Here is a 12,148-nt window from a genome sequence, read left to right as displayed (position 1 = left end):
AACAACAATCAAGTGATGTTAGTCTGTGAGAACAAAAGTAAAAAATCCCATAATATTCTGATAAAAATTAGCAGGCATATAAACTATTACTGCCATATGATGCTCGGTTTAATATATGCCCAATAACTGCAGCAGTAATTCCAGAATACTGTTAAAGGACAAAAAAAAGGCTGAGGAAATCATAGTACAAGTTTGTTATATGAACACCACATCATGGGAAGGCTGCTGTGGAAAAGACAATAAAACACAAAGAGAAACTCACATGTGGGTACAGATGTGAGGACAGGTTAGGGATATCAGATTTTGTACTCATTAGGAAGAAAAACAGATTTAAGAGAGACAGGGGTGGCATTGTTCAGGCTGTTAGGAACAAAAAAATCCCAACAAAACCTTCTTGGAGGTTTAGAAAACAAATATAGCACAGACTGAAGTAAAGAAAAGGGTAGGATTGCAGGAGGTTAGGAGAGATGTGTTTATGTGGAAGGCAATTACTGTGAGAGGCAGCAATGGAATCAGCAGCCATGAATGTACTAAAGAGAGCATTAGAGGGGCTTTTAAAAGCAAACATGTTCTACAAACACTTAATCTTGACTTGTGCCATGCAAGTGAAGAAAGCAATGAAGGACCAAGGGTGCTCCATCTCCAGGCTGAGAGACTTGGGAATCCATTTCCACATCTCCAGACTGTAACAGCTGGGGCAAAACATTTCCACATTTCCCTTACTGGGACACAAACTGTGTCCCCTAGATCATGACAGCCTGAGACCAACTCCTTTCTCTGAAGAGTAAAAGTAACAGTGAACTGCACAAAATCACCCTTCCTTCTTTAAGCCCTGTGCCCTCACAGCCTGAGACTGATCCAGGATGCATGGCTGCTGAGGCTGTTCTGCTCTTTATTCTCCAAGAGAAGATTTCTTCCTAATCAAGGAACTGGATGGGCAATATTTGCAGTTTTCTCCATGTCCTCTTGAAGGTACATTTTCCAATTCATCTTTGACAGAGTGATGTCTGGACATGTTACTTGATCTCTATCACCGAACATGCACAGATAGTTTTTGTTATCACATTAATACCGGAGAGTGGAGTCACGTGAGGCAAATGCCAGGATTTAGGGGCATGTAATAAAGTTTAGACAGTTGCTATGTACCTCACACACATTTTCACCTCTGTTCTCTGGTCTAGAAAGCAAAATTGATGCCAGGAAAGGGCTCTGCTTGAGCACCAGCCAAGCCTAAGAAGTTCATAGGCAAATGATAAAGCTTGTAAAATTGGTAAAGATGATCTGGTAAAAATTGTAAAGCTGTGCCCACAACTAAGGCTTTACATCCAGGCTCTGAAAGAATGTGCCACCTTCAACAACTGGACAATGGGCTGTGGCAGCAGAGGAGCAAACACAAACTCCGCTCTGCAGCTCCAGCTGGGGACTGTGACCTTTACTGGAAGACACACTGGTGTATTCCAAAGTGCTGTGAACTTCTGCAAGGCAGGCTGAGAGAAGCCTCACCTCTGACAGAAGAGGTCCTGAGGTCCTGGGCCTGTTTCTACAGGAGCTAAAGCTGGCAGGGGATGTGAAATTTTATGCTATTGATTTCTGCCTTGGACCCTTGAAGAGGTAATTAGGTTGCAATGAGCAGCCTCAATTGTCACTCGTGCTGACTACTGCCCTCAGTGCTCTGCCTAATGAAAACTACCACCCAGAGTATATGCTCATGAGTCAAAAACTAAACAGCAGGTTTCTGCTTAAATCCACAGGCAGCATCACTCATGGCATCATTAAGAGAATGTGTAACTTCACAGTTCTGAACAAGAACACAGAAAATGTTTTCTTCTTTGGTTTGTTAGCTAAAAAGCATTACTGTGTCCAAACTGGTTTTACACTGTGTGGAAATAAACAAATATGGATAGGAACAGCACTTAAAAATATCTAAAAGTTTACTGAATCTCTCATCATCTCTAAACAGTTTTAAAGATATTAAATACTTTTTCCACAAAAAATTTTTCTTCTTACATAAGAAACTTTTCTTTTCATGAAAATTATCAAACATAAACAGAAGTGATTTAGGGAAAGTGCCTTGCATACCCCTGTGGGTTTTTTTCCCAAATGTCTGTAAGGGATAGCTATGGATAATGACAAGCCCCAAAAAGCAAAGACAGACAGTGTGCAGGTGGTCTAGTAAATTACTCCACTGAGTTACCCCATACACACACCTCAGCACAGAGGTTCTTTGGGATGCTGTTCTCTAGTTAAAGGCTTGATAAATTAAATAAGATGATGAACAAGATTATAAAGTGGCAGTAGGAAGTAAAAACAGAAGGCATCAGCAACTGAAATACATGTTCTTGTGTTATTTTTGCTTGGCTGTGAGACATCAACTTTGACAGCAGCTGGTGCAGGAACAGCAAAATGAATCTACCTTCTCTTCCAATCACTTCCCTTTCCCACTGGGAGTCTCTGTTGGATTAGCAAAAGTACTGACCAGCTGATGAGGCCTGAGAGGCACCTACAGAAATGGCAAAAAAATATCTCCTGGGGCAGAAATCAGAGCAGCGTAGGCAGACTGGGGAGAAAATTTTCTTTGTGCTTGCATCTAAACTGGTCTCTGGCTGCTCTTCAGGGACTCAGCTGTTGAGCTGGGGATCTGCTGGAGCTCTCCTGCAGCCTCCACATGTGAGATCACCAATGAAGGCAAATTGCAGAGGTGGGACAGGCCACAGCCATACCTGCACTGGGTCAGGACACAGCCAGAGAACTAAGGACACCAGCAAGGGCTGGTGCGAGCCACTACAGCTCTGAGAGGAGCACCAGACAGTTAAGTGAAATAATGCAGCTGAAAATTGAAGCTGTGAAACTCCAAGCTGGAAACAGAGGGTATATCTGTGTAGAAGGAATATGTATAGTTGTGGGATTTATTAGCTATTTGATTTACTGGCCTACTGTCAGTGCCAAAATCCTTTAACTCAAAATTTGATGTCTTTCCCAAAGCGAGATCCTAATTCAGCCAAGAGCTGTAAGTCTGACAGAGGAATTAATTTATGAAACTTTGTAGCCTGTACAAGCCCTATGATTGGTGCTATCTATTTGTGTTTCTTTCACATTACTTTAATATGATGAATTATAAAATAGAAGTTGGCATTAACTCTATAACACAGGTTCAGGAAGATCAAGAGTTAAACCACCTTGATGTTCTTTCTGTTAAAACACTGCAGTCTGCAACATGGATTTGATTGCAGCAACAGCAAAAACATAATTTGTCCCAGCCAAGATATGATTATGGGTCAATCATTTCCACAAGTGAAAGCACATCCCTGGTGTACACTACAGTGAAGGCTCTTCTTTCACGATCTCATCCAGGATAAAAAGGTAATTTCCCATCCATAGTGGATGTATTAGTAATGGAACAGAAAACTTTTTACACAAATAACTCAGTGTTAGAAGGTGAACTATCAAATGAATCTCAGCTACAGGCGAATCAATTTGATAAACCTCCAGAATACGATTGTATCAAGTATAGCTTGCAAAGAAAATGCATTTACTTTGTACTACAGGAAACAATGATTTCCCAAAGAAACATGTATGACATTACTGATGAAAAGATGCTCCAGTGTCAGTCTTTAAAAAAAAAAAAAAAGATGCTTTGAAGAAGCAACAGAAGTGGAGCAGAATGCAGTAAACACAGCTCTTTATATCACAGGTGCACTGACCATCATGCAAGGGAAAATCAGACCTTCAGAAGAGCGCTGGACTCAACTTATTTTTCCTCCCTCCTTTTCAGTTTTGGAACAACTCTAGCATCTGTGTGAAATCTTCCAACAGTTCCAATGACCCCCTCTCACTCGTTCAGGGTGACTTTTAGACCTCTGGACAATCAGGGTAAGATGCAAAGAGAGAAAGGTTCTGATGAATCAGTGAGACAAAAAAAGAATGCCACATCTCTCTTGCAGCCCTTACATGTGGTAGCTTGTGCTCAGAAACACAGGCAGCTGTGCAAACTCATGTATTTTTTGGACCATATGGCAAACTGTGGCTTGAGGTAATGGTGGCTGAGATCCATGGGCATCCTACTGCTGAATTTTCTACTGCTGCGTTCTGGATCACCCACCACAGACATCCTGCAGTAACTCTGTGGGATGCATCTCATAGCTATCCCAATCCCCATCCTTGTAGGTTGGAACTTTTGCTTCAAAATTAAGCTGTACAGACGCAGGGGCAGATCTTCAGTGGCAAGTCATTCAGATTTCAGCACTAATAACCACTCACCCAGTCTTTATTCTGCTCAAACAGAAAACCAGAAGCAGTTTTTCTAGAAGAAAAAAAACAAAGCAGAATGACTCCTCTCTTGCACAGTTTAACAAACCATGGAAAGGAACCTGGATCTAAACCTCTCAGCCTCAGTATTCTCAAAAACTTGAGGAAAAAGTGAAAATGAAGTTCTAGACTGAAATTTCAGTCGTGGTTTCCTTTTTTACATTCAGAACTAGACTCTGGTCTTGAACTCCAAGGTCTGCAAGATGTTGAAATCCAGATTGGCATTCATATGCTCTTCTCTGACCTTTTATAAGGAGTCAGTAATGAGAAAAATGTTATCCAAAAACTACTTACAAAACAACGGGTCCATTGGCTCCCTGGAAGACCTCATTTGGTAATTTTTCTAGGTTGTGATTATCACTTAGATTTCTGAAACACACAATATTTTATGATGAAACAATCTGAAACAAAAAAAAAAATCTTGCAGAAGTTACTATCCCCATTTTTCAGAATTGCGAAAAACAGAAATAGTTACAGCTCATCCAGGTATGTTCCATTAAATGCATGATTCTCAATTTCCTGAATTCCATTTTTATTGAGCCATCTGCAATAGAGAAAAGGAAAAGAGAGTTGTGTTCTTATTTATGCTTCATGACAAAAATATATGCCATTCAAAACAGGGAGTCTCAAACAAATAAAATCGTTAAATGGACAATGAAATGGTGAATTTTCTACAAATCCTGGCCTGTAAGATCTCAGTAGGTGGAGGAAGGCTTTGTAGGGGGAAGACATGAATAGGATGGATGAGTGCTACCGTGAGAGAGGCACCTGGAGAAAGCTCCTGAAGTAAGGTGAAGATGCTGGTGAAGATGCTGGCACTGCTCTTGGCTCCAGTGGGAAGGCAGCAGAGGAGCCAGACCAGTGTCTTTCCTCTTGCTGCTGCCAGGGCCCCTCAGTTTTACGCTTAGCAAGGTGCTTTTGAAATGCTGGGCCACAGCTCCATCTTTGCCAGCTATTAGGGCAAAAAGGCTGTTGTGTGCCATAGGCTCACATCCACAGCCAGGCAGGTAGAGGAAGGGGCTGACGGTCACTGAGCCAGGCAGGAGGGCAGGCGGGGGCAGAGCTGCAGGTGATTTCTCCTACACTGCTGCCTTGACAAATTACCCTGCCTGTCTGCTCTGCTGCCCAGTCCTACCTCCCCAGGCTCCTTTCCCCAGGAGGAGACCACAGGTGGTGAACCTGGCAATTGAAGCTCCTGGGGCTCTCTGCCAAGTTTTTCCTCTGGTGCATTGCCTGATTAATGTTTAACGACCTTCCCTCTGTCCCTTCGCGGTCCTAAAAATTTACATTTAGGTCAGTTATATTTATCATCTTTACGGTGCAATCTTTCATCTCGCCTTAAACGTCACCTCACAGCTCACGCCCTCTCCAACAGGCAATGACAGGTCTGATTGATGGCAGAAATGGCCTGATTTAATTAAACTGTCAGCAAACCTGGACTCTTTTCTAATTCAGTTTGAAAGCTGAGCATGCAAGTGGCCCACTTATCTGAGGTCTGAGGTGGTGAGCTAAGGTCAGCATGGAAATCAGTCATGGGTCTGGCTGAAAGGATTGCTCTTTTGACCATGACAGGCAGATGCACATAGCTCTGTGTCTATAATGTCTGTCAGGCTGGATCAGGAGAACTGTCACCGTCCCCTTCACTTGCCAGCACTATTAGACATGAGTGAGCAGGCACGGAGGAGAGACAGGTCCCTGCTCACAGCATTTGAAACATTTATTATATTACATTGATCTTATAAATTTGTAGCTGCCAGGCTGATAGATATGTTTTTAATCACACTATTAGCACTTACTGCATTCTCTCACTGAACATGATGTTAATGCAATGAGATGCTAAGGTTGTAAAACAGAGTCACTGTAGCCACACAGTGTGGACTATATACTCCTGTCACCTGGCTAATAGCATCTGAGTAGCAAAAAGAGCAAAAGAAATTACCCAAATCCCAAGACCTCATTATAGCACACATATATAAATTCCTGTGGATGCAAATTCTCCCCTCTTCAACCAGCCTCCTTATTGACTCCACTAACTTTTACATTAGCAAGGTGACAATGGAGGCAGAGATGCAGAGCTTGGACAGGGGGTTTTCCTTATCATTTCATGGCTAGAGCAGATTTTAAAAACTCTAAAATTCACCCATTTTAGAGGTCACTACCCCTGAGGTACCATTTACACTGTATTTCAGATCTGGAAAGATCTATCTTAGAGCCTAGGTTGCATGCAGACATGGAAGCAAGGTGAATTTCCTCCATAAATTTCTAGCACTTCATTACCAAATGTCTCCTCAGTTCCCACCTGTGCTGATCCCATGTACAGTGTAAGATCAGATGCAATCCAAATTACTGGTGAAAATGTGCTTGGAGCCTGCTAAGCCTATTAAAATAGTTTCTGTCTAGAATGAGGGGGTTCAGTGGGTCCTGGGTGGTTTTAATAATTTTGATATGCCTGCTTTCACTAAATGATGTTGCTGTCAGTCTGTTGAGCTGCTGGGACTTCAGTTTTGTTTAGAAAAATGGCGAATTTGTGCCTAAAATGAACTAAGTTCACTGCAGCACAAGGAAAGACTAATCAGGGACCCTCAAACGTTGCATGCAGGTCCTCCCAGTTTCAAACCCCCTGCCATGGACCAGTACCTTCCATTAGAGCAGAGTGCTTCCATCCAACCTGGCTTGTTGCACTTCCAGGGATGGGCACCCGCAACTTCTCTGGGCAGCCTGTTCCACTGCCTCACCCTCTCACAGTAAAGAATTTCCTCCTGATATAAGCAACGAAACATTTTGGGGAAAGAGGGAGAAACCAACTTCAAGCTGATCGAGTGGCCCAGAGAGGTCAAAACACAGCAAAACTCTGAGATATTTAACTCATCCTTTGGTGGTATTATGAAAATAAACACGGTATTTGTTGTGCAGTGCTTTGGAAATATATCCTTGAGAGAAGTCTATGTGTATGTGTTTAAAACTTCAGAACTTGAAGTAGAGAGAGGTTGTGCATAACTGATAGGGAAAAGGGAGAGATAAAGCTAAATGACTTGTTACTGACATCTCTTTATTATTGATGGTCTGACCTTGCTCCCCGCAAAACTGACAATGAGCTCAATCAGTCAATTCAAACCTTGCTTTTCTCTCTCAGTGTGCCAGGTAAACCACACTAACATGGTGGGGAATTTTTTCCAGTCGGGCTAAGTGAAAGGAAGGCAGTTTGTTAGCAAGCAAACAGTATGTTTTGATATACAGAGAGAAAGGATCAAAGAAGCCAGTTAGTTCATTAAAACACATGACTGTTCAAATCAAATGTAGCCATCTAACCATGCAGCTCCAAACTGCTTTGTGAACCCACCCATACCAATGCATTAACATTGGGTATAAATAAACCACATTGGGTATAAATAAACCACATTGGGTATAAATAAACCACCTTTCCACAACATCTTCATACATTCTGCCCAAGTGATAAACGTCTTTGAGTGATGTGTCTGACTGTAAATATTTATGAGTCGTGCCATCCTTTTGAACACAATTTGTATCACAGGGAACTGTAGCTGTAGGTGTTTAACCCTGGCATTGGTAATTACTAAATTGGCTCTCTGATGTGCTTCTAAAATAAAGAGCAGGATGAGAACACAACAAAAAAAATCCCTAAAACAGTCATCTGTTTCATGGCAGGGAAGCAGAATACAGAGATCTCACAAGCAAGGAGAAATGTAAAATCTCAAATTGAATTTGGAATGTATGAAAAATGTCCAACTCCTGGTATTCTTGACCCTGTTCTGGAAAAGAATTGAGCTAACAAGGAGAATAATGAGTTTGCTATGTCTACTCACAGAATCACACTTTCAGAACTCAGGCCCATGAATGAATTTCTTTCTATTGTACGTATATTGATATTGTCTTGAATATCTCTGAAAAATAAAATACAATAGAAATGACACCTTTTTGTACTTCTGTGAGCCTTTCAATATAATATGTTGCTTCAAACACAGTATTTTTTCCTTATATTCAATCTGAGGAAGCACTACAGACAGAGGGTAATAACCAAGTTTCCAAGACATTTTTTTCCTGCAGAGCACAAACCTTCCTGATAAAAAAGGTTGGAGCAAAGCATTTCCAACACCCCCATACTTTCATCCCAAATAGGCTGAAGACATTAAAATGCATAAAAGCTCAGGTCTATAACCCTGAGGTGGATGAAATAGCTCCTCCAGCAAACATACTCCCCAGAAAATGCAATTGGATGGGCTGCAAGGCCACCCCTTTTCCCAGCCTCCCAACCAGAAGGAGGAAAGCCATTAGCCTTTCTGGCCTGATTCAGCAGGGTACCTGCCAGCCCATGAATCATTCCCCAGCTGATGTCAACAGGGTTGCTTATAAGCTTTGTATGTGCTTAAGAACTTAAATGCAGGACCCCTGTCAGTGCAGTTTGTTGAACGGACAAGCAGGAATTTCTGTCTTTCCTCAGTTGTGACTGATAGGTAAAAAAAGGAATGTTCTGTTGCTGGCCTCAAAGAAGTTAAATAGTGTTATTCATAATTTAGACTGGGGATATGGTGGTTTCCATGCTGTTTCTGTTGGAAAGCATGAAACAAAATTAATTATCTGCAAAGCTTGAAATAAAGTGCGGTTCCAAAATTCTCTCATGCTGACAGCCCCATCGAGCCACAACTCTGCACTGAGTGACACTTATACAGAGGCTTCATTCAGCAAACTGAGGGCAGCAGAGGCAGGAATAGGGAGGGAACTCAGTACCCAAGCAAATGAACTGTATTCCTCCATTGAAGATCTGCCCTTTATAAATTTCAAGATCTGTCTTTGGGACTTAAATATTTGGCACAACTGAGGGCAAGGGGAATTTTTTTATTGACCTCAGAGGGACTGAGGTTTGAACCAAGGTCTAGTTTGGGACTCAATCAGTATCAAGGTCTATTTATTCTTACAGGGAAGTGAGGAGTTGCTCCTAAAAAATTTAAAGCTCCTGCTGGTACAGGACACAGTAATTCCAGTCTAGTTAAGACTAATGACAAACAAAAAGGTGTACAGGTGAAAGTCTCTGTAGTGCCAAAGCTGTTGCATTTCCTTGATGCTTTGGAGGAGAAATTAACTGAAGTTCTCAGAATTACCTATGTCAAATGTATTCCTGAAATGGATTTCTTATATATCTGTATGCTATATTCAGGCATCCCCCTCTATGTTTTATATGCATTTTTATTGATATTAATGGCTATTGCTAAGATATCCATTAATAATTGCAGGATTCATATTTCTGCAGGTTGAAAATTTCTAATCAAAGATCTGAAGATGCAGAACTTTGTGTGTGAATTAACAATAAATCTTGTCCAAAAGAATGCTTTCAGTTATACTAGGAACTGATTGAGAAATGTATGTAAAAATATTTTTCAGTGGAAAAGAAACCAAGTTTTTCTGACATGCATTTTTTCAATGTAAGAAGAAGTGCTTTAGGAAATTAACAGCCTGTTTTCACACAAAATTTTGCACAAATAATTTTTTCCTTGTTGGCACTGGAATTTTCCATAGTTTTCCTGTCAGGGGAAATCAGAAAATGGTATGGTAGATAATTCTCTGAGGTTTTGTTTTTTTTTTCTTTTGGGTGTTTTTTTGTGTTTTTGGTTGGTTTTGTTTTGTTTTGTTCCCCCCCTTTCTTTTCTTTTCTCTCTGATGTGGCCACCTCTGATGGAACTCAGCTCTGAGATCAGTGACTCTTCCCATGCAGGTCAGAAAATTTTCACCAGGTGGCAACAAATTTCCACTGCCACTATCCTGGTATGGATTTCAACCTCTGAAAGAGGAGTCAAAGGCTGCTATCTGTCCCCTGGGGCACCCAGACACGTGCTCACACTGCATTTAAAGGAAGAGTGGTCAGTAAAGTGCAAGTTTGAATGCTTTGTTGAAGAGAGACCTGGAAAGAACTGAGACCTGAGCCACATTATCATCAATGCCTGCAAAATTACAATCAACAAACCCCTGTGGAGCTAATAAATGAACACATAGCAAATCATGTCTTGAGAGGCTTTGCTGGTGCAGAAGAACACCCAAAGGCAGTTTTCAAAAGTGAAAAGCAAATGTTCAAACTTACAGCAAAACTTTCTGGAAAGAGTGAACCTTGTGGACAGCAGGTAAAAACCGAAGGCCAGTGTTTGATATTAACCTAAGGGGAAGAGAAGATGAAGATTATTCAGTTTGCCCCTGGAAAGAAGGCAGCAATTAATGAAGAAAAAAGAACATTGGACTTAACATGGTAGTTATAAAAAGCAGTTTAGCCACAAAAGTGGGGTTTCCCAGTAGGAAACTTGACATTGTAATTTAAAAATGTTTTTTTGACAAAGTACAAGCTGAATTCTGCCCCACAGAGGTAAAGAGAGAAACCCTACTTTGGATGATAACACAGTCCCTCCTGATGATCTCAATAAATTGTCCATATTAATTTCCCAACAATATTCTAAGAAATCAACTGCACTGACATGTAGATGTTTTAAGACAAAAGTATTGACCCAACACAATTTTAACCTTACACCACAATAGAGGACACATTAATTCCATTAATTGATGAAATTAGGAGAGAATTAGGACATTTTACTCCCCAGCACCTCTGACAGTGAGGAGCCAAAACTGTGGGAATATTTCAGCAGTTTGTGGAGCTGGAAAGGGACCCAAGCCTCAGTCCTTAAATACCTCTACCCTCCCAGTGCACTGACCATCACTGTGGTTCATGCCCAAGAAACACCAGCCCAGAACTGCTGAAGGACAACCCTGTGCTCAGTGATATCTAGGGTATCCACAGACATGGACCACATCTAATTTACACAAATTTTGTCATCCAGAGCAGCAACAAGGACAGGACAAATGTGATGCTGCCATGTAGCAGGAGATGACTGGTGGCTGCTGGAAGAGGGGCTGAGTGCTGGAGAGAGGAGTTTGACTGGACTGGCCTCTGAGCAATTGGGAGTTTTTTCCAGACACCAAAAAGTCTCATGTTTACCCAACCAAACAAAGAGAAAATTTGGATTCTTGAAAGTTTGATTTTATCTTTGTGTTTTTAATATATGAGATGGCAGAGAACGAAACCTTTCACTGAGAATATTAGTTTCTTAAGGAACATAGGTTTTTTTAATCCTGGAACTTAGAACAATATTCTTTTATTATTAGATATGGCTTTTTTTTTTCGTCTCTCTCTCTTTTTTTTTTTTTTTTTTTTTTTTCTTATTCAATCCTGAATAGCTGAATTGTGATCAAAGGACTGGTTGAGACTGGAAAAAGGTAACATTGTTCATATAATGTTTTTTTATGACCTAGATTGTTTCAGAAGAGTTGCAGTCTTTCAGGTTTCATAATTTGAACTGAAACTGAATGCCTCCATGTGACAACCAAATCCTACATTTGGGAACTCAGGGTGACACATGAGTCCATAAAAAAGTCATTCACTTGCATACGTACTGCTCTGAGCTCCCTGAGATGGTATCTGAGTATCCTCAGATGCTGAAAAGCCAACTTTGATCTGTCTCATCTTGTAACAGAAAGCAATACTTCTTATGCAGGGAAAAATTAAAGTAGTATTTGTGAATATTCAAGAAACCAATTTGGGAAAGTTGCTGAAATATCAAGACTGTTTCGTCTCAGAATTCAGAGTGGTCTGACGTTGCATTAACTTAAAAATAACAGCTGCCACATGTGACAAAGAAAGCTCCACAAAAATGCCTTTGAAAAACTATTACATATAGTTAAACAGAAAGCATGATTAATGAAGCAAGTGGATTACACAAGGCCCTTGTTACTTAAAATATTTCTGCACTTACACTTTGCAAAAGGACTTAGCTGAAAAAAAGTTAGA

General features: G+C 40.8%; 1 protein-coding gene across 1 annotated transcript in view; it reads right to left on the bottom strand.

Annotated features, from left to right (window-relative positions):
* The window catches only part of FSHR (follicle stimulating hormone receptor), an 82,214-nt gene that overhangs the window by 8,673 nt on the left and 61,393 nt on the right, over positions 1–12,148 (bottom strand). The window contains exons 5-8 of the mRNA XM_033055649.1: positions 10,397–10,468; positions 8,130–8,207; positions 4,781–4,849; positions 4,600–4,674 (exon numbers count right to left, since the gene is read on the bottom strand). Coding sequence (XP_032911540.1) covers positions 4,600–4,674; positions 4,781–4,849; positions 8,130–8,207; positions 10,397–10,468 — 294 coding nt within the window. The remainder of the gene's footprint in view (positions 1–4,599; positions 4,675–4,780; positions 4,850–8,129; positions 8,208–10,396; positions 10,469–12,148) is intronic.

This window comes from Catharus ustulatus, chromosome 3 (assembly GCF_009819885.2).
Source record: "Catharus ustulatus isolate bCatUst1 chromosome 3, bCatUst1.pri.v2, whole genome shotgun sequence".
NCBI classification, from domain to species: Eukaryota; Metazoa; Chordata; class Aves; order Passeriformes; family Turdidae; genus Catharus; species Catharus ustulatus.
Note: the sequence above shows the minus strand (reverse complement) of the source record. Positions and strands in the feature narration are given on the sequence as shown.